Here is a 26,354-nt window from a genome sequence, read left to right on the forward strand (position 1 = left end):
CATGCTAAAAAATTCACAGCTGTATTTATAAGTGTATCTTATACAGTATGTCTTAGTGTGATGGCTAGCTTGAAATGATAGATGTTAACTTTTTTTGACAATATTTTACATGTATGATGATTAGACTACCACTGTTAAACATTTTTTGCAAATGCCTTTAAATGTTTTTCTTGCCCAATGCATGAACTCTTATAAATTCGGAGTTGTCAGCAGGCTCTTTGGGAGCACAATGGAAAGGCACAGGCATGAAGCACGCAAGGTCCGCTTTGAATGAACTAAAGCGCTGTCCATGTTTGATCAATCTATCTTGTTTTATTCTTTTAAACCAGTTATTGAAGTGCTGAGCCTTCACTTTCCTACAGAAGCAATAGATTTATATTATTAACTACATGGTTAGCAGCTAACTTCAGGGCTTTAATCTCTAAGTTCAAATTGAGATATTGATTCAAAGTGAATATATAAATATTTCTGAAGAGAACCTTACGGTAAGGGGAAGATATGTTGGATTTTTATTTTTTTTTTCCCTAACGCTTTTAAGAGGCAGTAGTATGTTGAGGCTTTTTTGCTTTAAGCCAGTTTACTCTGGTTCTGAAGGCTGCTCTGTATTTTAAAAACTACATCGTCATCCCTCCTACTACTCTTTTATTCTGGGTTTGGTGTGGTGGGTTTTTTTGTTTGGGTGGGTGGTTTTGTTTTGCGTGTTTTTGCGGGGGTTTTTTTTGGTTGTTTTTTTGTTTACTTTCTGGGTTTTGTGGTGTGGTTTGTTTTTTTTTTTTTGAGACCTCTCTGGAGCATATAGCACATCTTCATTTTAATGTGGTTTGATAAGCAAATGCGGAAAACCTTTTGTGCTTCTGTTTGGTTTTTTTTCTAAATCTATGTTGTGGTTACATTTGTGTATAATGCAAATTTGTGTAATAATGCTTAAACTTATAGCACATGTTTTATATGTGAAGAAAAAGGTGGTTATGTCCTTGGCTCATGTAACAGATATGGTAGGCAAAATGGAGACCAACAGCTGAGAGACTTCCCTGCTTTGTTTTTAAAGAACCTCTTCTGGTGAGGTTTTAAGGCTTGGAGCTGTGGATTTTAATTAATTATATTTAAAATAAAAAAATAATTTTTTTTTTTTAATCCTTCATGCCTGTGGAATTTTGAATCCATTCAACCTGTGTGGGTTCTTGCTTGGCAAAAGGGAAGAGGCCTGGCCCACTAGAGCATGAAAGTCCCCTTTGCCTTTCCCAAAGCCAAGATCTACTTGGGGTATTATATTGCTTGCTACAGGGTAGACTTTAATCATAGTTCAGACCAGTTTGGGGACAATGACACAAGAAGCCATGTGCTAACTAGTCCATCATACAATTTTGACCAAATCTGAATTTGTTCTGGTCTTGCCGTGAATGCTGAAGTAGCAGCTTTGCCCTTTCTGAACGCGTACAAGTCATAGAGGCCCAAAGCCCTTGGCCATATATGAATCTCTAAAGAGTCAGCAGATTGTTTGCCAAGTATTTGCCGTTGTCTGGCTATCATATAAGTAGTATGCTTTGTGATTCTTAGGACAGGACCTTCAGAAGAGGTTATCGTTCTTCCTGTGATAGGAAGAATCCACAAAAGTGATGGCCTGTAAAGGCCTTCACTTGCCCTATTTTTCTGCATAGCTCCCAGGTGCATGCTGCAGTGACCAGGAATCCCAATCCTCTGATTGCATCTGGATTTCCTTTGGAAATTGGAATTCCTTTTTCCACATGAATTCTAGCTGCCGTTTAAAATCAAAGTTTTCAGGCCAATGGAGCTACAGGTTATTATTTATTTTTTTCTGCTGCTTCCACCATGGTGGATCAGTTCACTCCTAAAGTAAAAGGTATACTTCCCCCCCCCGCCCCCATGTTGTTGTTGTGTGCTTTTGTATTGTGTTGTTTTGTTTTTACATAAAGATTACGTGAAGGTCTTGGAGATGTGCATGTTCCCCCACTTATATATTGTGACATTATTTGTTCTTAAAACTCAAAGTAAAGCCAGCTAGTTTTCTACATGCTCACATGGGCCTTAAGAGCCATATGATGTCTGGGAATTTTTCTGAAAATGAGGACCTAACTCTTAAGTAACATCTTCCTCTTTCACAGAAAAAAATGAACAGGTAAAGTCTTGCTTTCCACAGTGTTTCTAAATGGTATTTTTTTATTGCTTAAAAATGGTAAACTGAACTTGTACTTCCTAAGCTTTCCTAATCCAGTAGGCCCCAGGCCAACCATACCTTTCTTGTAATACTGATGTAGGCAGGCACTATGAATATTTGTCTGCTCAAGTAGTCAAAATGTATCTTTAGGAGTGTAACTTTAATTTTAAAAATATTGATACTGTGTGCATTAGAGCAGAAGAACTTGTGGGGTTGATGGATCTTGGGGCTAACAGAATTTGAATTTATGTTTGAACAATGATGTGCAAGGTCCATATCTTGTTTTAGTACTCAGAATTGCATATTGTGTGTTATTTGAACATGTGCTTTGGCATGTTATGTGTGTACACCTGTATGTAATTAATACAAAATTTTAAAATGCCATACGGCATATATTTTTCAAAGATTCATGGGTTTTTTGAGAGCATCTATGTGGGAATTTCCACCAGAATTTGAGAACATTTTAACAAAGTTGATGTAATGTAAAACCTTGAGGGTGGCAGAAAAGTGTAGGGGAGAGGAAAAAAAAAAAAGTCCTCCTTCACCTCCAAATTGCAAGAAAGAGAATTTATGAAGGCAACAACAATGCCGTGATGCCTGTGACAGGTTGGTGGTTTGTGGGGTTTTTGGTGGGGTTTGGTTTTTTTTGTTTGTTTGTTTTTGGTTTTTGTTTTTTTTTTTTTAGTGGAAATAAGTGTAATACAGACCCTATGGAGCCAGAACTGTAACAGCTTTGTATATCCACCTAAATGTTTCTAGGGCAATTTTGTAAACTTGGTGTAGGACAACCTACACCAAACACCTCAAACCCACCAAACCAGAGTGGCTACCTTCCAGCTGCCAACTGCTGCAGGTGCCTCGCCAGTGCCATGTGCCTGAGCTGTGGGAATTGCCTGGAGGACTGCCAGAGAGCCAGCCCACCAGCATACCAAACAGGACTGTTCTAGCAATTTTGGGGGGGCATAGATGATTGAATTACATGCCCAGGAATGTTCTCAGACTTATTAAATTTGCTAATAAAAACATGGCCAGTATTTCCCTCTTCTACTGAGCTATATTGATTTTTAAATGTTTTTATTAATAGAAAATTATCATAGTTTCTGAAATAAAACTTGTTGTACCATTCTGTAGTTGGTATCCGCTTTTAACTACTGTCTTTCCACTAAACTTTAAGTAAATAATTATTCTTACCTAAGCCATAGATGCATATACACGGGGTGTGCATGTGTATATATACATGGGTTCAGTGTATATGCATAATATGTATTTTTCTTAGTTTTCAAACAACATTATTTTCTTTTCAGTGGGATGCCATAACTGAAATGGATGAACACAATCGTCCCATTCATACTTACCAGGTATGTAATGTGATGGAACCAAACCAAAACAACTGGCTTCAAACAAACTGGATCTCCCGTGATGCTGCACAGAAGATTTATGTGGAAATGAAGTTTACCCTGAGGGACTGCAACAGTATTCCATGGGTACTGGGAACCTGCAAGGAAACTTTCAATCTCTACTACATGGAGTCAGATGAGTCTCATGGAGTAAAATTCAAGCCAAACCTGTACACTAAAATTGATACTATTGCAGCTGATGAGAGCTTTACCCAGATGGACTTGGGTGACCGCATTCTTAAACTCAACACAGAAGTTCGTGAGGTTGGGCCAATAAATAAGAAAGGATTTTATCTTGCTTTTCAGGACATTGGAGCATGCATCGCTTTGGTCTCAGTCCGTGTTTATTACAAAAAGTGCCCTTTCACGGTCCGTAATTTGGCTATGTTTCCTGATACTATTCCAAGGGTTGATTCTTCCTCTTTGGTGGAAGTACAGGGCTCCTGTGTGAAGAGTGCTGAGGAACGTGATACTCCAAAATTGTATTGTGGAGCAGACGGGGATTGGCTTGTGCCTCTAGGACGATGCATCTGCAGTGTAGGATATGAAGAAGTGGATGGCTCCTGCCATGGTAAGAAAACATTGTTTGATTTTTTTTTTTTTTTTTTTTTTAAAGTCTTATGATGTTATATGCACAGCAAATAACTCATTGTATATTGGAAATATTGCATCACACCTTCAATGAATGCCACTTGTCCAGAAATAAACAAGGTTATTTGAAGTCATGATATTGTGGATTTCTAAGAAAACATTTGGTTACTAAAGATGACCTTCATTTTGTTGAACTAGGTGCCCAAATGTACATGTGTATAGATCAGCTAGTCACCTTGACTCCTTCTGTAGTTACTGGAGATAAGTGCATGCTTTGGAGCAGGGTTCCTCTACCATGTTTTAGATATCTGTTGCAGGGATGAGATGAGCAGTGACTGGGGAAAAAAAAAAAAAAAAAAAAAATCTCTTTTTTTCTCCATATGTCTAAAAAAGGAATCTAGTCAATTAAGTTGGACTCAGATCTTTGTATGCACATAAAGACAGAGGTGAATTCACCTGAGGAGATAACATCATTATTCATGCTTCTATAAAACAAAGGGTTTAAAATGCCTCCATGAATAACACGCATGTTAACGTAGTAGAAAATCAGTAGGTATCAAGTTCAATTAGAGACGTTTGAGGCCCTATTTAGAGTTAATACAAAAGGTTAAAATCAAAAGTGCTCAAAATGCTTTCATCACAATACATAAGTAATGCTATATATCTAGTACTGGTTTTCAGAGACTAATGTACAAATGTAGTAAGACATTGTTTGTGAAGCAGGTGCCAGTACATCAGTTAGTTGCTGAATGTTGTTTGCCACCTTCTTGTATCTTAAGAATTGTCTATCTGAGGATAGCTGTGCTTGGTGACTTCTCTTCAAGAATTTTGAAGAGACTGCACTCTGTGCTGGTATGTATAGAAAGACATAGCAGTGCACTTTGTCACTATGACAGCGAATTAAGGATGTTTCAAATCAAGGTTTCAGCTTGGAGATGACTACAAAGGGAAATGTATTTTCTTCCCTTACCCACCCCTCGCTTTCATAAGTAGGACAGTGAACACATGCAGGAGCAAAAAGCATGTCTTCTGCCCAATCTAAGTGTTGTTGTGGTTCATTAACCCTCTCTCTGCCACTCTTGAAAGTGGTTGCATTTGTCAAACTTTGTGATAACTGGATTTCATGCACAAATGGAAAAATTCAGATTGCTTAAACTTTTGTGCTGTTTAGAATGTGAATACGTTGCTAAAACTTTGTAAATGCTGTGCTATACCTGAGTAAAGCCCAGGACTCTGATTTTTTTTAATTTTTTTTTTTTTTTTTTTTTTTTTGTGGATTCAATTTGAGACTACTATCCATGGACAACATGCACATTGAGACTTATTTTCCACCTGCCAGGACTCCTGGATAGGTGGCAGTTAATCATAAAAGGCATGCATCTTTTCCTACTGCACAGTTTCTTAGCAGTTAGTTGTTTTGCTAGTTTCAGAAGGAGTTACTAAAGGACACGTATACTTTGCACGTTCACTTCTACTGTGTGTAATAGTTTCACAATGACTTGAGAATAAGGTACTATTTCTGTAGTAATGATTGTAAAGAAGGCTTCAGTAGCCACCAAGATACAAGTCTGCTTTGGTTCAACATTTGCTTTGTAGCAAAAAGGAAGAGAAAGAGTCCATATCCATAAATTACCCAAGAGACATTGATATTGCCCAAATAGCTCCTCAGATTTGATGGTATTAGGCAAGTTGCACAGCAACCTTGGATAATATAGAGCATTAAAAGCACACTATGCATTGTAATCAGAAAATGAAATTCACTTTGTTGTCTGATCTTGCTGGCGTTAATTATCAAAATATACTCATTGCAAAGATACAATTTTGACGTTGCCATTACTGGAAGCAAATATAACTTTCTACGTAAGGTCAAAAGGTTTCTCTCTTAATGGGATAAGGATTTTTTTCCAAGACATTAACAGTCAATGAATGTTCTATCCATTATGTGAGTGAGTCATACTCTAGAACTGTACATGAGTGATATAACCAGCAACCAAAGCCCACAAAAAATGTCAGGAAACTTTTCTGCTTTGCATTGACTTCACTCCTTTATTCAATTGGCAGTCCAGTCTGCTGCTGAACAGGTACCTCCTAAATTAAATGGAATACCCAAAGCCATGAGTGTTTGCATGTTCTTATTTGCCCCAAGAGTAACAAATTACTATTTTAAAAATTATAATCTAATAGAACTTCCATGTGTGTTTTGAAATAATTTTCATAGGTGTCTGGTGTCCATTTAGTCATCTTCAGTGTATTTTAATATTAATACTAGTACTACTTTTCTGACAGTTTTTCAGGGTATGTTTGTCTGGCATTCCTTCATGAATGTCATGCCTAGGGCAAGCCCAAATGTATAAGATATTTTCAGAACTAAAGAGCAACAATTTAGTTTCACTAGTGCCCACTCTTCAGCTTGTGTGCTTAAACCGTGAGTTGGAAGGGTTTCTGTCAGGGTGACCATGTTTCCCCTTGTGCCAAAGCAGCTGGTGGCGATGGATGCTCGGGCAGCTGGGAATGCTTTTTTACAATGTGACTTTTTTGAGTATTGTGAACTGAACTGAGATCGCTACCTATGTTGATAGCAATCTTTCAGACAACCGTAACGTCCTATTTTGAGACTTTGCTTCTTGGCTGAGACATGAATCAGAAATTCAGAGTTTAAAAGATTTGTCACTTGTCAATACATCCTGAACTAACTCTTTCATACCCATTAAAATCATAAAACATTACTAACTTTCTAAGGGAAAACTTATAAAATTTACGTTTAGCTTGTTTTCACTGGGGGGGATGGGTAGGTGGGGGGAGAGGAGAAGCCACTCCATCTTAGTCTACTAAGACCTGACATGTATTTATACAATCTTCATGTCTTCTAGGTCCCTCCTCCAAATCCCAACCCAAAGCCCTTTTGTCCCTCCCATTCCACCGCTGGAGTTACATATCTGAGTCTTGGAAGTATTTGACACTACTCTGTCAGTGCTTCTTGTAGACATACTCTGTGACATACTCAAACCTGGTTAAATATTTCTTTCTTCTGCATGAAAATAACTTACAAAATAATAATTTTGTATTTTGAAATCTGTTCTGGTAAGTAATTAGGTGCTGGGCAATACATGCTAATACTTGAATATTTTTTTTCCTATGTGCAAATGGTGTCAAACTTTAAATTATACACCAGCACATGGCTCAGTGGGGAATAATAAGCTCTTCATGGCAAATATGGCTTATCTGTCATAGAATTTAAAAAGTAAATTTCTGTTTTGATGTTTGGAGATATACAGTCTTTATTCAGGAAGTACTAAATGGCATAAGGAATGATATTCTGCCTTTGTCATTGCTCATAGTTTCACAAAGCAGCAAGAATGGGAATAAAAAAGTCTTTGATCAGTTTTACTACTGCTGTTAAAATCATAGGGAAGCAAGTAAAGTAGATTTTGGCAGTTTAAAATAACCTAACTGGCAATACTTCAGTTATTTCAACATGTTGATTTTATGTGTATCTCTATCTGTGAATCTATCAGTATTTCCTATCCATTGTATTTGCTTTTAAAAGGATCATTGCAGAGTGAAGGTGTTTGAAAAGAATTCACAACTGGATTCAAATATCCATACTTATTAAATGTATACCCCAATGTATCTAGATCACTTCAGAGGTATATTGATAAAGAATTTCTCATTAATTTGGGACTGCCTTCCTTTCCTGAAGTCAGTGGGGAAAAAGTCACATTGATTGGAGGAGTTTCACAGTTATTTGTGTCACGTACATTTCTTAATGGCATAGCATGAAAAAATACCATCTTCTCTGAAGTGATTGTGTAAACAATCTCTTGCTCTGTGATTTGAATCTACTTTCAAGATTTTTTCCCTCAAAATCCTGAAATAGCAGCAACATTCACACATTATTCTGTTTCTTTAGGCATTAATAAATAAGTTAGTACCAATAATTTCCTAAAGCTATTCATAAATGGCTCTAATATGAAGTGCTTGCTTTGCGAAATCATTGATACCAGCCCCATTCACAAGTCATAGCACAGGAGGAGATGCTGCACAGGATTCTAATAAACATCAGTTAAAAGTAGCAAGTTCAAAGTCATGTCTTCTCAATGTCAGTCCAAGACAAGAGTTGTGCTAAATTTAACAAATATGTGATATATCCAGGCCATATCAGCACTTTTGGTGTTTGGTTTTTTTTTTCACACACAAACAGTTGTGAGAAGGAACACTGTATAAACTTAATTGCAACAGTTCTGTTCTTCTTAGGAATGATATAGTAGTAAGTGGGTGACTGTTAACTGAAGTCTGATTCTTTAACTTACCAAAAATTATCTGAATTACTCAAGGTTAACAATTAATTGTAGAGAAAAATTCAATTATATATAGCAAATAGTAATTATTATAGTAATTTCAGAATTTATTTTAGTCTTAACCAATCAAACACAATGCAGAAGTATATTTTGACTGTAAAAAGTTGATTGTTCTTAAGGAATATTCTCAGGAACCCCTCACCTCCCCAAGGATGTTGTGTGATACAGTTGAAGAAATTTGAAAAATATAAAACAGACCTTGACAGACTCACCTGGTTTATTTTAATTAAATACAGTAAGGAGTGGGAATGTAAAGTTCAAATTCTTTGACCTTCAGTTGACTGAACAACACTTCCTAGGGATACTAATGACTGAATGCATTGAGCATTTTGTTTAATTGAACAAATGTTTCTTTCTGTTATTCATTGCTTGAATTTGTGGTAATGTTTTTGTGTTAGGACTTCTACTTTGGCAGCCTATCTTCAGCTGTTTCATCCGATTCAATTAGAAGATATTTTCACTTCACAAATATGAACTAACCCTGTCCTCATATACGTACCTATAGCATGTCTTTGTTACTAGAAAACTGAGAAGTTAATATTACAGTTGTGCTTTAGTTACCTGTCTGTTGGCATGAACAGGAAAAGCGGCGGAGGTGGGGGGGAAGTACATTGGAATGGCAAGTTTTCCTAATAGTTACAGACATACACAGTATTGTGTAAGGTTCCTTTGGCTTTTTTTTTTCCCAGGTATTTATTTACTCATGAGACCTACTCTTCTTTGCCAGCCCACAGGCACTGAAGGATCTGTAAAGGAAAAGCATAGAAAGATTTGGACTACAAAAAAAAGGGGACAAAATAAAATTAAATTTTAATTTGGAAGGTTGCAAATTATCTTTTTAAGAGAAAAATCTTTCCACCACAGGGAGTCCCTCCTGCAGCAGAGCTGGGACAGTTCTCTTGCGCTAGAGTAGATCCCTGTGACAAAGGGTGCAATTCCCTACCAGCTCTTTTGGATAGCCAGAGATGGGAATTTGTCAGGCAGGCTGAGTGAGTGGAGGACTGAGAAGATCCACTGACTGTTCTTTCTTTCTCTGTTGTGAAGTGGGACAGGTGCAGAAGGTCCTGGGACTTCTTGCAGCTACGTGGCTGCATTAGCTGATATGATCTGTCTCCTAGACCACTGCAGGTGATTTTCTTGCAGGTGGAAGTTGCTTCAATGCCCTTAAGTACCGTTTTCCTTTCAAAATACAGGGCAGACAAGTAGGAAGACTGATAATACAAACCAAGTTTAAATAAAAAACCAAATTCTTATTGAAACCTCAATTCCCCCTGAAATTGAAGTCTTTCAATTTTCTCCTTTTGATTTCCATTTCCTCCTTTCAACTGAAACCTCAAGTGAAACCTCACAGTGAGCCCCCCCTCAGAGATAGTTGCTGCAGTGTGCACATGCAGCAGTGTTGTGCAGAAAGCCGGTATCAATTTGTGAAGGAGCAGGAGGGGAGGTAGGTGGGAGCGTCCATAGAGGTAACACTTGAGGTGGCATGAAGAAGCTTAGGAGGAGTGGTTAGGTATGGTGATCAATGCCATATCATTTACTGGAATTTATAGCACATTCTTAAATATGCAAGTGCTCTGGAAGGGATTCCCACTTTCTTACTGTGCTCAAGAAATGATGGTTTATTTTACATAATTTATGTGAGTCTGAAGAGCTTTAGATTTCACAGTTTTCAATGGTAGTACTTAAGACCTTTGTGATTATTACTGATACGTATTTTCCACTGAAAAACCTACTCTTTAGCCTATGCAAGGCTACACAACACAACATCTGTGATCACTCACAGCAAATTTTAGCTTGAATTCTGAATATGGATAAAATGGTGGTTTGACATTTCCAAATTCAGTTTTTAGGTTGAACCACTAAATAGATGCTTTTAGTACAATCCAAGAACATTCATGAAAAAATTAGGAATTGTGGACAATAGCAGATCTGTAGGTAACAGTATGAAAAAACAATTGATAATGACTCATTCAAATCTTCTGAATATACTTAACCACATGTAACTGCTAGCATACTGCAAAAAATTGGACTTGATCTGAACTCAGGAACTGTATACATTAGAAAAGAGAGTATATATTTACAGTACATTAAAATTTAAATGACTATCTGTTGCGGGGAGACATTGCAGATGCTACTGGTAGCACTTCTATGTTCGTACATACTGGTTTTAATTCCTAAATCCCAGGTCATGTGCCAAGCTATTTCATGCTGTATCTCTCTTTCATTTGCAAGGTACTTCTTCCTCTTGCGCATAGATAACCCTTTTGTCCTTAAGGCTTACAATTAGTGTGAATTAAAAATAACATTGTTGCCTAGCTGAAGTAGGAGGAAAATTATGTGTGGTGGACTGTGTGAAATGAATGTGATATCATTTACTATCAGAAAGATGAATTTTTAGTGACTTGGACCAGTCTGAAGACATCTGACTTTGCTGTATTCAGTCGCTTTGCCTTTTTCTCAACGCTTTTAGGTTCATTTGATGGCTTTTATATTTCTTTAAAATGACATGTTTGTGCCCTTTCTTATACACTGGGTACCAGGCTAGCTCCTGCAAAGCTTCTAAAGATATGCATGTTTTTGGTTTTGGGTTGATTTGTTGTGTTTGGTTTTTGTTTGTTCGCTTTTTTTTAATTGTAGCCTTTTCCTATCTTCTTTTCAGTGTCTTAAAACTGAGGATATTAAGTTTGTTATAGAATTTTTTGTTTGTTTGTGGGTTGTTTTACTGCAACAAAGTGTTACGAATTAAATAGGTACCTAAGGGCACTTGTCTTCAATGCCTACCTGAGTTGACAGCCAGAAAAATCTCAATACCACGTAAATTAATGTTGTAGCTCACATCCAACCCTTTTTACTTAATCTACAGCCATCTGCAGATTTGTTCAACTGGATAAATTGTAGCACAAGGAATTTGATAAAACAGCTGGAAAGGGGTGCTGCTTCAGAAGTGAGGATTTAAAAAACAAGCAAAAAAACTGATTATTTGATTTTGTGTAGCAAGGAAACTACACTGATACTAAATGAACACAAATTGTTTGTACAATCTTGTCACATCATACTGACTTATCCTGCATTATTTTGAGCAAATAAGGAACCTTACAGTAGCTAGTATAACCTGGTTTCCAGAATATTTCACTGTAAAAATTGAAATTAAAGCCTTGATTTTCTAACTGCATCTGAATAAATTATGCATATATAGGAAACTCAATGTTTGCAAATGGAATTAATCCTAGGAAATCACTGTTTTTCACTTTGGTACTGAAATGTGCATTGAAGTACAGTATTTGGTATAAAACCTACTTTGATAGTGGAACAAGGAAGCCAGCTTAGGTTAAATAGCAAAAACTGTCACTACTTTCTGTTTGTACTCATAGCCATGAAGTTTCAGAAGCAAAAGCATGCTGATTACTCAGGTATGTCTTGCCTTAGGTTTTGTGTTAGTGTATACCGTTGGATATTGATCCTACCAGCTATCCTTGATAAAGAGTAGACAAAAATTGTCAAAGGGACTGCAGTGATTGATTTTGTTGTTGTTGTTGTGTATGACTCAGTAATATAGCTGCCTGATTTGACATAAGCAGTAGCCCATAGTAAATTACAATTATTGGTTCTTGCTCTGCTGAAAGAAGTACACTCCAGTGATGGTCACATGCAAAACTTGTAATACTACTGGAAACAAATTGTTTTAGAAAATGCACACATAAATACAAATGTTTTTGTGTATGTATTCAACTGTATATAGAATAAGTACATCGTAAAACTGTTTGATTTATTATTATTTTTTAACTTGCTGTGCAGATTTCTCAGCTACTTTGGTATCTTCCCCTACCCCCCTAACCCCACCCCATGCATTAGGCTCACGTGTGGCACATCTCCCCACTGTAGGGTCGGTAGTGGGGCTGCGTCCTAGGATTGTGGCACAGGGGATAACAACAGTTCAGGTCCACAGACTTACACTGCAGGTGTGAAGGGGCTGCTGCATATAGTTCGGGAGCTTGCAAGGGACTCTTGTGCTGTGCTACATGTGTGAGTGCCAGAGTGGGAAACGAGGGCAAAGTCTGTAGGTCTCATTCACAAATCTTCTGTAAGTCTGTGTGCAGGTGGTTTTCCCTACATAGGCTAAGACACTGTCTTCCAACAGTAACAAGCTAGTCATAACTGAATTCTTGGTCAAGCGTTATACTTGGCTTGCCAGTCCCAAAATAGACTTTTCATGAAATCTGGTGTTAATAAATTCAAAGATGTTTATGTGTCAGAAATAAACAGTAGCATGGCAACTTACAATTTCCTTTCATATTGGTAAAAATGGGAATAACAGGAAGACTGACAGGTTGGATGCTATACTGTGGCAAGAGGTGAAGAAGGCAGGTGCTAACCCTGCGTTACTGTCCTGTGTTCCTCACTGTGATGAGATTGAGCCTCAAAATGTACGTCACATCCTAGAGAGACTAACAGAAATGGTGCCTCTCTGTTCTTGGGTAAAACAGCTTTTTCTTGCTTGCCACATAATTTTTCTTCTTGTTCTGGGAGTCAGTAACTACAGCTTGAGCTCAAACACTTCAGATTAATTTGACTTGTGCAATGAACATTTTCCTTTACACATGATCAATCTTAACTGTTTCAACGATCAAATATATTGAATGTAGGCGAGTTTAGCTTGATTGAAAACCTTGGGCTGCTGTATTTAATGGATGTAAAAGTTCGGCATTGGTTGCTTGTATCTCATTGCAGCCGTAGGAGGCTTTCCTCCAGCTGGAAGAGAAGCGTGATGGGGTTTTCTTATGGTTGAGTATGTTCTCCTCAGTACGTAGGTTTCCTCAATATGCTGAAAAATGTACGTCTTTATGAGCTCTGAAGATGTCTTTTCTGACAAGCGCGTGGAGGAGAGTAAAACCATAATGGTTCACTTTTAAAGACTTCATAACACTTGTTCAATACAAAATGCCTTGTGTTAGGCACTGAATTCATTGAAAGTTGCAAAAGATAATACTTTGTGAGGAAGCTGTGATTTACAAACTTGGCCACTAATTGCACAAAGGAACACTTTTACTGTGTGTACAGCACAACTATGTTAAAATCATGTCTTAAGGACTTCCATAGCCATGTGTTGCAGCGAATTAACAGTTCTGGCTTAAATAAGGGTTTGATATATTTGTCTTTGTGGAAATTCAGTTTCTGGAATGTTTGTTCATCATTGACTTTTTCTGTTGGAGCCCTGAATAATAAAAATAAATATAAGCTGAGGAAAAAAAGATGTAGTTGGGGTTCTCGGTGAAAGTTTCCAAGCTTTTACACTACAGTAGGCTGTGAATTTTTTAAATAATGATAAGAAATGTCACTTAAATCTTAACACTTTATGTAAGTATGTATACATATATAATACTCAGAGAATTCTGGCTTGGAAATTCTCAGAATCTAGGAATTAGGTTTGTTTTTTTTTTTAAGACTATTTTTCTCATGCTGCTGCTGAGCACAAGCACTTAAATTTATAGTTTGAAATAATTGAAACATTTTAGAATATCATTATTGTTTCAATATAGATGATGTCCCTTTGAGAACTCATAAAGTTGAGCTCTAAAATCTGAAGATAATCACCAGTACTTCCTCCGAGGCAGGTTATTAATCAGTAACACATTCACAAATAAACCATAAAACACATTCTGTAATGGAACTGTTCCCGTAGAGGTTTCCCATCATTTTATTCAGTCAATTATTAAAGCATTTATGCTGAGAAATGTGATTTCAAAAGCAATCAATAAAGGGTTTCCTCTTGCATAGTGTAGCCTAGGAATTACAAGCAAGAGTGAAGTAACTGTGCAAAGACATCTCTGACAAAGTTTGTCTTGAATACAAAAGAACATGTATGCGTGTTTAAAAATTTGAACTGTATTTGCTTTTTGTAACTCTCAGTAAGAATGCAAGTGAGACAAGATTTGCTTTAGCCAACTGGCTTATCCTTTTCTTCCTAAAACTTAAGGTTGAAAATAATATCAAAAGCAGTAGTTTTACACAGCAAGATTGATGTAGACTATAAAGTCATTCTGTGTCATGGACTAACTTAGATTTCAAGGGCAATGGTATTTAAAAGATTCTCAGAAATCACCCCCACCAAAATTCGTGTCACGTTAGAGGCATTATTTGAGCAAAGCAGTTCAGAGGCTACTCAAAAGCTTAAGCTCTTGCCAAATGAAGGGGAAAAAAAAAAAAACCAAACCACCTAAAATCCCCTCCCCAAACCTAAAAAAAAAAAAAAGAAAAAAAAGGCAAATGCAATACTATTAACTGCAAGATTTATGACTGACACCTTTGTATAAGAGAAAAGAGAGAGGAGGGAAAACTCCCATGAAAGCTGAGGTACCTGTTACAAAGATTTTTTTGTCCTCAGTAGTTTAGGTTAGGGGTTGTTGCACCGTGGTACTTCTTGAGGGGGCAGCAGAAGTTTGACTGTGATCACAGCTCCTCCCTAAGCAAAACCACATCCCCAGCGGCATATCACCTCGCACTGCTGCTCGAGTGCAATGTGCCCTGGAGCTGCTGCAGGGTCAGAGAGCGAGGGTTGTGTGTTGGTCCCTGACCTCTGTTGTGCGGGAAAAGCTCAACGCTTTCAGCCTGATGGAGCCGCAAGTGCTGCTCTGCTGTGACTTACAGCACTGAGCCTGCAGCTTTCAAGAGTAGTGGTGAAGATGGGTGCCTTTTGAGCTGCAGTGCTGTTTGAAGACTGTTGCAGGTCTCTTGGGAAGAAGAGAGGATTGGTAACTGAAACTTCAAAAGGTCAGTTGCTGTATTACTTTTGGATGCTGAATTCTGGAAAGGAAATTGATTCTTTTGGGTCTGTAGTGCCATAATATTAGCTTTAGCATCTTTAGTGATTTACAGTCTTTTGTGGGGAGCTGGAAGACCTGTACTGGGAACTGTGCTGGGCAGGCAGCATCAAGTGCTCACTTGCAGAACCATTTCGCATGGCACCTGGTGGTAATATAAAAAGGAGTTGCAGCTGAAGATCTGAGACAGCTTCGAGATGCTGTTCTATGCTGTCGTGGTTTAACCCCAGTCAGCAACTAAGCACCACACAGCCACTCACTCACTCCCCCCTCACCCAGTGGGATGGGGGAGAAAATCGGGAAAAGAACTAAAGCTCGTGGGTTGAGATAAGAACGGTTTAATAGAACAGAAAAGAAGAAACTAATAATGATAATACTAAAAAAATGACAACAGTAATAATAAAAGGATTAAAATATACAAACGATGCACAGTGCAATTACTCACCACCCACTGATCGATGCCCAGTTAGTCCCTGAGTGGTGATCCTCCCACCCCTACTCCCCCCAGTTTATACACCAGATGTGACGTCCCATGGTATGGAATACCCCTTTGGCCAGTTTGGGTCAGCTGTCCTGGCTGTGTCCTGTGCCAGCTTCTTGTGCCCCTCCAGCCTTCTCGCTGGCCAGGCATCAGAAGCTGAAAAATCCTTGACTTGAGACTAAACATTACTTAGCAACAACTGAAACCATCAGTGTGTTATCAACATTCTCCTCATACTGAACTCAAAACATAGCACTGTGCCAGCTGTTAGAAAGAAAATTAAGTCTATCCCAGCTGAAACCAGGACAATGGGTTTTTTTAAACATCTGTCCCTGCTCTGACATATCTGTGATAACCTTACAAAGGTGGTGCTGGTACTTGTTTTACTGCTTTATTGCATTATTATTTATTGTTATTTACCGATCTACTTTGTAGAATAGTCCTGCTTGCTAGACATCTTGGTTCCCACATCAGTGTGCTCTGAACAAATATGGTTGTGCTTCTACCAATACTTCCAATTCACTCTTTTGGTCTTACTGCTCTTTCAGCATCAGTCTTGCTGGTCTAAATGTTTTAAAGTTTGGCTCTTAAATCTTTGTGTCTGTCTTGGCTCTCATCTCACATAACTTAGATTTTTTTTTAAGTAATCTTATTTAGATAGTCAAAAGGCACACAAGGCATTTTGTACAGTTCTATGCAATGTCACAAACGTTTAAAAACAACAACAAAAAAAACCCTAAAACATGACCTGAAGACAGAAAATTCTTAAAACTTATGGTTCATAACTTTGTTATGATATATAACAAATGAATTGTATCCAAAGAGGTCATTTGCTGGGAAATCTTTGGAAGATTCTCGTGACAAGTTTACATGTCTATCCCAAAGGTCTTACTTTCATTCTCCTTTTAGGTAAGTCACTGGCAGAAAGTTTTCTGTTAAGATTTTCAGTGTTTTGTTGATTAAAAGATAAATATTTCCAAAGATAAATAGAACAAAAGAAATAGTCTGCATGATGATCAGTGATTAAACTTGACCGTAGGATTTAAAGAGTCAAACTGAATACAGTGAATATCCTTTATATGTGCAAACTGCATTTTCAGCATGCCTGTTGAACAGGTATCTAGTTGTTTAGACTGACATTTTCAAGAAGTTGGAATGTATTTATGTTCTGTTTCTTCTGTATCAGCCTACACTAAGCAGTGGATGTGTCCGTCTAATGCACTTTCAGGCATAAAGATTGCATTTGATTGAGTGCATTTCTCTGCAATTTTTCCCATTGTTGTATGGGTTCCCTCTTAATGTGATTTTTTTTGGTTTTTTTTTTTTTTCTTCTTACAGGCTTTTTCTGCTACTCATACCTTATTTCCCACTTGCTCTTACGTAAAAAAAAAAAAAAAAAAAAAAATTAGTCCATTAATGTTCTGTACTATTAATAGTGTGCTGAGATCTTAAATTTGTAAAAGTAGAATAATTAATTTCTTGTTGCTTGAGGAGTATGCATGTTTCTTTATTCTCTTACATACTTCTAAGACAAAAATGTTTTCTAAATGTAAAAATTGTTTGACCTGTCAGAATGAGAAGATTAGGCTATTACATTGGTAGAATTTTTTTAAAAAATTATTACCACCAAAGATAATTCATAAATTCTCATGTTTCAACATCCAGATGGTATGTTCCTGTGCTGAACATTGATGTCCAACTGCACAGGCTAGTTCTGTGGGGTTTTAGAGGAACTTAGGTGTTTATTAGGTGTTTGGTGCCTCCAGCAAGGGTATAGAAGAAAACATAGCCTATAGGAATTAAAGGTCATTCTTATTGGTTGCTGTATATTACCTTTTCCCTACAGGTTTATGCAGCTGATATTTTGTTATAATATGGATTTTAAATAGCGCCATTACAGCTGGTGGTTCATAGTAGCTTCTTAACCATCATCTGAATTAATGTATGCTGACATAATTTCAGGCACAGTGAAAAGTGTCTCCGAGTTACCCGTGGAGCCAGCCTCCCCTGGAGCAGCCCCCATGGCCCCTCTCAGAGGAGCCCTTCTCTGCTGCAGGCGGTCTCCCATGTCTCGCTCCTTCCCTGAGGCACCAGCTGCCAGTCACTGCTCCCTGCGTTTCCTCACCAGCAGCTCGCCGGAGTCTGCCTCAGACCTGAGCTCCAGACTGTTACCTGTCACCCGGACTTGACCCGGCACGTGTCCGTCATGTTTAAGAGTTGTCATAATCCAAGCGGCAATACATAGGTTTTGGTGATTGAAGTAGATCTAAAGGACTAAATTAACAAAGACTCACTTATTCTCTGACACATCTCAGAAATGCAGTCCTGTAGTGTATCAGTGTAGCTGATACGCTGAAAGTCCTTTTCTCGAAGGGTTCTGTGGGGTTGGTTTGGTTTGGTTTGGCTTCCCCCCTTAATTTTACCTTTAGGAGTCCCATCAAATCACAAGAGAATATTCTGCAGGGAAGAATCTTGGAGTTCACAAGAGGTAGCTGACATGGTGGTGGTGGTGGTCTTTTGAACAGTAAATTCTATGAATCTTTATATCCTGCAAAGTACATATCTCAGCAAAGGAAGGTGATCCTTGGGAACCAACCCACTTCAGCAAGCTTGTGCTGTTCTAGGTGTGTGTCTGCTAAGGGTAGAATAAATTATGTAAAATAGATCTCGTACCTACCAGTGAAACATCTAACGGAGTCAAGGACTGCACTTGAAATGTCTCTCTTTAAAGAAGTGTTGCTTCAAAGGGATAATGATCAAAGCATGAATAAATTCCCAAAGGACATGGAAATGTACGCATAGAGAGATTATACTCCAAATGCTAACAATGAATGTTTAGTTATTTGGTATCTGGCTATTATATAATAAATAGTTGTGTGTGTGAAATGTCTTAATTTTGCTGTGACAACTTGACGGTATTCCCAGATGTTAAATATTTCAAAGCTTATCTTACATATATTCATAAACAAGATGAAAGTGTTAATTCTAATTAAAATGATGCACAGTTCAGTAGCAGCCCTAATAAAGTCCCTGTGGAACAGTAAATTTAATAGCAATGTATCTTCTGTGCAGAGTCAACATTTAGATTTCAATTTTACTGTAAACCAATCTTCCAGGAAAAACTGAGTAGTCAAGATAGAAAAACTATGAAAAATCATATTCAAAAGTCATTTGAATATGTGCAGTATTTTACATACCAGTATCTATGTGTATTGGCAGTTTAGGCAAGAAACTGGAGGGAGGGGGCGGGGAAACCCTCCCAAACTTAATAAGTATTCCAGTGTCCTGAAGTATTTATTTCACTTGGTGAATATGATCTTAATGGTCATATTTGCTGTCATATTCACCTGTTACAATTTTGTTTATAGTTATTTTTAAAGCAGTATTTGAGAAACCACCATTTTTTAATGTAATATACTTTAATACTGAACTATTGCATTGTGGAGAAGCCTTATACATGTGTATGTTCAAGATGCCTTCACAGGGATAACGAGAATTTTAGTGTTGAATCATTGGGATATCAGAGATTGGAATAGTAGTTAAAGATGTAAAAGTATTTTTTATTTGTAACTCAGAATAGATTTTCCACCACATTTAACAGAAAACATAAAAGAAGCTACAAAGTCACAAAGAGTCAGGAGGCATTAAAGACCTTGGGGAGAGACCCAGGGGAATGCCTGAAGACATGGTTGGTTTATAGCATTTAGGATGCCAGTAAAGACAAATCCCAGAGTAGGAGGATATGTACATTTTCTTTTCAAAATCAGAATAGGGATTCTTTGACTCACAGTAAATGAATAATACATTTGATTTTTATCTGCATGTACTTATCTTTGTAAACTATTCCTTGTTATCATTTTGCATATTATCTCGGTTGTTTAAAATTATATACACAACTACCATAATAGGTCATGTCAAACCATGTTAGTAAGAGAAATTCTCTGTTTTGAAGGAACTTGAGTTTGCAAAACGTTGTTTTCAATTATCAATAAAAATCTGGATTCTCTTCAAGGGAAGTTCTGGGGGAAATTTAGGTTGATCAGAGTATTTTTTTTTTTTTTTCTTTTGAACAATCATTATAAGCTGGAGATTGTTCAGTGTGTGTTTCAAACTGGGAAACCTGCAACATCCAGTGTGACTTTAGTTGAAATTAGTAGGAACTATATGTTTTCAAACTGTAGGATCAGTAATGTTTGCTATGTCAGCAAGAACATACTAACAAACATATGCTCAAGAACAAACCCAGATATTGACTGCATGTTATTTTTAATAAATATGTATGTTAGAGGATTTTTTCTGTTTGCAGAGAATAAGAGTGGTGTGGGTGAATTCTTCTCACTAATCAGGCTAGCAGACTTCATTTTGTCTCTTGTTGCTGGAGCTGGTTTTCTAATACAGTAATTAGGATGAACCTAAGGATAAGCCGCATCATTTAGCTAAGTCCTTTACTATTTAAACTTTTAAAACACCTCACTAGTTCTTACCGTTTATTTTATAATTTAGGACTCAGTTTTGGATCCTACAATGCTGATGTGTACACATGAAAATACTACACACTAAACTCAGAATTTTCAGTATCAGGCCATTTAATTGTTAGCAGCTCTGGGTTATGAACCTGATGAAATTTTTTATTATTTTGGAGGTGGTGCAGTGATGCAATTTAGGGATGGTGAGTGAAAGTTTTGTAGTTTCAGAAGGAAAATAGTGGCTAATTTCCATTAAGGTCATGCAAATCACAATTGAGTCAGTGGTTGACTAAGTAATTGTTAATACATGTGTGCAAATATAATCAGAAAAAAAAATCTAGTCATCAACTTTATAGCTGTTAAATACTTGTATAGGCTCAGATTAGAAGGAGGACAACACTTACAGGGATCAGCAGGCACAACCACCTTTGTAATTCTCCATTAGTGTGATTTAATACTTGTGCAGCAGTTCTTCATACAGTTTGTTGTGTGGTTGGGATTTTTTTAAAGTATAGATAAAGCAAAGTTGTAGGAAAATGTATTCTAACAGTTCAGGCTGTTTTATGTTAGCAATCTGACGTTTACATGCAGATGTATTATCATGACATTTTTAAACTTAGAACTTTGTGATGTGATGTATTTTTAGATTTAAATACAACACAAACTACTGTGAATAGAGAAACCTTGCATAAACTGAATTCTTCCTCGAAAGGAAGAGGTGGCCTGACTAAATGAGGATAAATTTTAAAACAACCCATTCATGTTCCAGATAGCTGTAGCAAAAGAAGTAATCACACTATAAGTAAAAAAATCTGCAAATACTTGTGCGATTGCTCTCTGTGGACATATTTTGTTGTTTTAAAAATATAGGTCATGCTAATCACCATAGCCTACAGAGAGAAATAATTTTTTTTTTTACAGTAAATGTAAAAATGTTGCTTGCAAGCTGTCTGTGGATAAAATGATATGCCTTCATAAAATATATTGCCTAGTCTAATGATCCAAAACTAACCACATCATTTTAAAAGGTAGCTTTGAGATTGCTCTTACCCCATGAGTGCTGAATTAGAATAAATTTCTGTGACAATATTTTAAGGGAAAAGGATCCAAAGAAGAAATATTCTTTCATATCATACCAGTCTTGTACCAGCACCTGGATGGTACTAGTTTTATACATGTCTCCTGGTAGTTTGTTTGAGAATCCCATATCCACGAGGCAGCGGACACGTCTCCCTCCCGTGTTTGTGTACTGAGGCAGGCGGAGGGGACCAGGGCTGGCTGCTGGCACATGCTCCCCAGTAGACAGTGTCTCACTGCGGTCTTGTCTGAGTGTCTGCACTAGCTGCGTGTTTGATGGGAACTGATGTATTTGTCTGAATTATTCCTCCTACTCCTTGCGGTAACAGAGACATAAGGAGCTGAATCACAGTTCCCACCGATGGGGCTGGCTGGTGTGGGCGCAGCCACCCCTGCTGCTGGGAGTAGCCTTGGCAAGAAACTCTCCCTCCATAGGAGCAGACCGAGGTTTCATCCTGGAAAGACCAGGAGGGAGCTAGCACATGTGACAGGGATGGCCAAGGGCCCAGAAGTGAGATGGAGAACTAAGTTATTTTACAGTGTCAACGCACCTTTTATTTATTTACCAGTCTTTTACCCGTCATCTCCTTTTACCAGTGCTGCAGTGTTCCAAGCAAGGTCCGCAATCACTTCAGCACCTGAATTCTCCGCTAATGTATTCTGTCAGACGTGACTGTTTAGCACCTCTGGTCCCAAAATCCCTGTAGCAGAGACTGTTGTTTATCGTACTGACTCTTTTGTGTGAAGTTACTTCTCTGTAGCTAGAAACTACTGCATTGTAAACGGTCAATTCTGAAAGCTGTAATTTCCTTATCAGAGAGACGTATTCTATCCACAGCATGGAAGCTCTAATTTAAAATGTTTAAATTATTTTTATTTGTTCGTTTTTTCTGAAGTAGCATGCAGTCTTGTAGCAATAAAAATAATATAATTTGTAAGGAATAGCAAGCGATGGTGGAATCTTCTGGATGGTAATATTTACAGTTAACAGAAAAGGAACTGTAAATAATGAAAAAAAATCCTTTTTTTTTTTTTTTTTTTTTTTATTAAAAGAAACCTGTAAAACTTATCTTTGATTTATGGACTTGCCTACTCTTTAGGAATAAATTAGGTAAATCTGAAAGAAATGAAGGCAAAGTAGCTATAAAACAGCCTATTGATTTTTTACTAAATCTCTGTCTTTGATAATTTTTACAGTTGCCTGCATCCAAAAAAACCACAGTGTAGTTACCAGTTACTTACATTGTTTCTCTAGTATTTGATTGGCTCTTTATATCTGTACCTCATCCCTCTTTACCTAAATGTTTATAGCATCAGCAGAGCAATTTAACCTGAAACTCAAGGGCAAGAGCGCAATGAAACTTTTCTGTTACTTTGGAAATGAGTAGTAGTAATATTAAAGATATTCACATAGTGTTTGTTTTTGGCTTTAACTTCTAGAACGTCACTACTTTTACTTTTCCACATATACTCTCCTAGGTCTTTCTGCAGCTATTTTGTTTTACATTTTTTGAAGGGTGTGGGGTTGTGCTTTCTTGGTTTTTTGGTTTTGTTTAGTGATTTGTTTGGCTGTTGGTTGTTTGGGTTTTTTCATTTTGTTTTTCTAGAGGACTACAGCAGGGATATAAAACATGGGCATTCTGAGGAACAAACAAATGGTTACAATAGCTGTCATTACTGAGAAAACCCCATGATAAAGCTATTAAAATAATAATAATAGGTAATTCCTTTTCTCAAAAAGGACCTGTAACTGAGAGAAATGCATGACCGCAATTCCACTGTGAACAATTAGATGTGGCAGGTATCTTGAAAAAGGGATAACTTGAAAAAATTCTGTAAGTGTTTTTCTTCTGTGTTAGAATTCTGTACTAGTGATGGTTGGAGAAGGTAATGAATCCTAAAAAAATAAAAAAAACAGTACGCTGTGCAGTTTATCGAGTATATTAAATATGAGGGAAGTTAGTGGTATTGTTTTGGGCTTTACCATCTTAGTCAAGTAATCTTGCGTAATACCCTGTTAAAATTATCAGCTAAAAAACAGTATTGTTTAATCATTGCTATATTTCTTAAAGTAATTTTGTATAGTTTCTGAAATGTTACTGTACTGCTGTACCCTGAGCTTCATGGAGCATTCATTCTGCATCCAAAGTCTGTATTGTAAAGGTGTGGAAAAGAGAGACAGTACTGGTTTTTCACATGTGGAAAAGAGGTTGAATGCATTTGAAAACTGTTCTGGCTTCACTGCAGGGTTACAACAAGCACTTTCATATTAGCGGCTATTTGTGAGATTTTATTGTTAGCTTTATTATTTTCCTTAAGGTTACAAACTTTGAAACAGTTTTGATCAGGTTTTAAGCTAATGTTGATGTTCGTAGCGTCATTGTCAGAAATGCACAATATTCGAAGGTGTGAGAGGCCAGTTTCCTCTGGTTTGCTGTACAGTTAATGGAGATGGTTTGGTTCCACCAGCCCGTGATTCAGAGCAGGAGTCGAACGTAATGCACTGAGATCTCCTTTGAATCAACTGATGCCTCTTCATCACCTGAAAAACAGATTCTTAAGGCAAACCTTTTGAGGCTGAAGTTAGCTCTTTTCTGTGTTGTCGTAAGAGTTAGATAACAGAATTACCAGTGCGATGAAATTTAAAGGAAAAAGAAAAAAGAAAAAATGCACAAATGAGTGTATGTATTTTATTTATTAGCAGCGTCCCTGAGTTATTTCACTCTTCTTTTATCCTTTGCATTTAAACGTTGTCAAGATGTTCCATTTCAAAACATAATACTTCCCTCAGGAAAGTGTTGTGGCAGAACTTGCCATAGTCAGTATTCATAATGCATCTGCCAAGGAGTGTTTATCTCTCTTCTCCCTCAGGTTGTGATGCTTCTCTTCTGAGGGGATGTCTGCTGGTCAGTGTATTTCTCATTCTTTCAGAACAAGTATTTGCATATCAAAGGCCTGATATGAGTAAACATACTTTACACTTCCATCTGTCATTCTCTTCCTATTGAGACACAAACTAAGAAAAGCATAGCAAGCAAGAAGTTGGGGGGTTGTCCTTTAATTCTATACCGTTTTGCTTTGAATTATGAAGGATGCCTAGATAGTTTTCTGTTGCTGTATTTCTTTCTATTAAGGTCTTTTGATTGAAGCTATTCTAAAAATAAAATCAGTACTCTTTGAAGAAGTGGTACTTCTGAGAAAAACCAGAACAACTTCCTTCTTTGTTTCTTAACTCTGTATTTTCTAATATTTAAAAAGGAACAAAAACTATAATTTCAGAATGTCCTCAGTCTTTCTCCATTAATAAATCTTCAAGTCCACACATCTTTACCTTCCTGCAAATTTAATATTCCTTAATACTCTTTTCTAAAGTGGGCATAATTTCTTGATATCTACTGAAAATGAGTACAGGTTTTGTTTTCATTTCTCACTTCTTTTGCACTAGTTTTCAGTCTAAATTTTTTGTCGTAATTTCAAGGAGTGAGTTTGTTCAGAAAGTGGCTAAGAATGTGTTATAGAGATTGTCAGCAGAAATCAAATTGTTATTATTCTTAGTGTGTGCCTTCGTGTTTATTTTGAAAGCTGAACTCATTCATTTAGGGAGCGGTTAGGTGAGCATCCAGCTCACCTCTGTGACCAGCGCAAACAAGTCTGGTGCTAGCAGGGTCTCACTGGACCGAGCAGCAGCTATGTGAGGATCCCAAGGGAACAGCAGTTCCTCTAGGTATTAAGTACTTCTGTGATGGTCTCCACAGGCTCAGCAGGGAAAATACTATTGGTCCTCTGCTCTTTCCCATCTCAGCATGTGTTTCCATGGAAGAAACATTTCTCCTCCTTCAGCTTGTGTCACACAATTTTCAGGATGCAAATCCAGATTCAGTGCTGAGTTTCTGGTCTCTTTTCCCTTTTATTATTTCTGAAGCCTTGCTGTTTGTAAGTTGGCAGGAGCTCATTGTGTGAGGCCAAACAGAAGATCAGCTGAGGTTTCTTTTTATTTTAGTTTGAAACCAGATCTGGATTTACTGCCAAAGAGTTAAATTATCTTTGATAGAGAGGATGAGCTTGCAAACTCTTTGGAGCACAACTCTCATATTTTCATTTATACTTGTACAGTACTGAGCCTGGTAGGGTCACAACCTCAACTGGGGTCTTTGACCATTATTTTAAAGCTATAAACTTCTAAGACATTTGCTCAGCAGTTCAGAATGCTGGATGCAGTCAAAGGCCTCGCTCTCTGTTGTCCTTAGAAGCTATTTCTTTGACAAAGGTTAGCGTGGAAGAAAAATATTCAACTAAATGTCATCAATCAACTCTTGTGTCCAGTCTTCAAAAAAAAAAAAAAAAAAAAAGCTGCCTGTGAAAGATCTGTGAATGAAGCTGAAGGTTTTCCTGTTTTCCTCTTGGTAAAGATTTCATAGGATAAATTAAGCTGACAATAACCACTGTGCAACTACATGGCCTTAGTCATTGGATAAGTGTAGCCACTGAACTAAATTCTCTTTTGTCATATGGGAAGGGATGCAATCCAGCAAACTTCTTTAGACTTTTTTTTTTTTTTAAAGTGCTAGGACAAATATGCCAAAAATAAGTCACTAATATGGCAGAACACACACAAGGAGCACCTGTATATCTTAAGACATTTTGCCGGTTTCCTTTGTCATTTTGCTTGATGCTTCTCATACTCCATCAACAGCAGTACTGAAATAATCAGTGGAATGTGTGCAATTTCTGGTATTTCTTTTCTCCGTCAGGCCTTGGTTTGTTTTCTTCTGATGGACCTGTTCACGATAGGAGTTTGAAATAGAGCAGTTTATGAGAGGGTAGTTGTTAAAAGAGTAGATTCCTAAATTTCCTAAGGAAAGAAACTTGTTCTGTAACTGGGCTTTTTGGTCTTGCATACCATAACTTGACCTTCATCCTTTGCATTGCTTGAAGGAGGCACAGGTGACCCAGTATGATGATTGCTTCATCTAGATTGCTTTATAAATTA

General features: G+C 37.3%; 1 protein-coding gene across 5 annotated transcripts in view; it reads left to right on the forward strand.

Annotated features, from left to right (window-relative positions):
- EPHA6 (EPH receptor A6) overlaps positions 1-26,354 on the forward strand; it is a 538,064-nt gene that overhangs the window by 133,364 nt on the left and 378,346 nt on the right. For all 5 annotated transcript variants that reach the window (XM_030019720.1, XM_030019722.1, XM_030019721.1 and 2 more), the window contains one exon: positions 3,481-4,144. In XM_030019720.1, the coding sequence (XP_029875580.1) occupies positions 3,481-4,144 (664 nt within the window). The remainder of the gene's footprint in view (positions 1-3,480; positions 4,145-26,354) is intronic.

This window comes from Aquila chrysaetos, chromosome 7, assembly GCF_900496995.4.
Source record: "Aquila chrysaetos chrysaetos chromosome 7, bAquChr1.4, whole genome shotgun sequence".
Taxonomy (NCBI): domain Eukaryota; kingdom Metazoa; phylum Chordata; class Aves; order Accipitriformes; family Accipitridae; genus Aquila; species Aquila chrysaetos.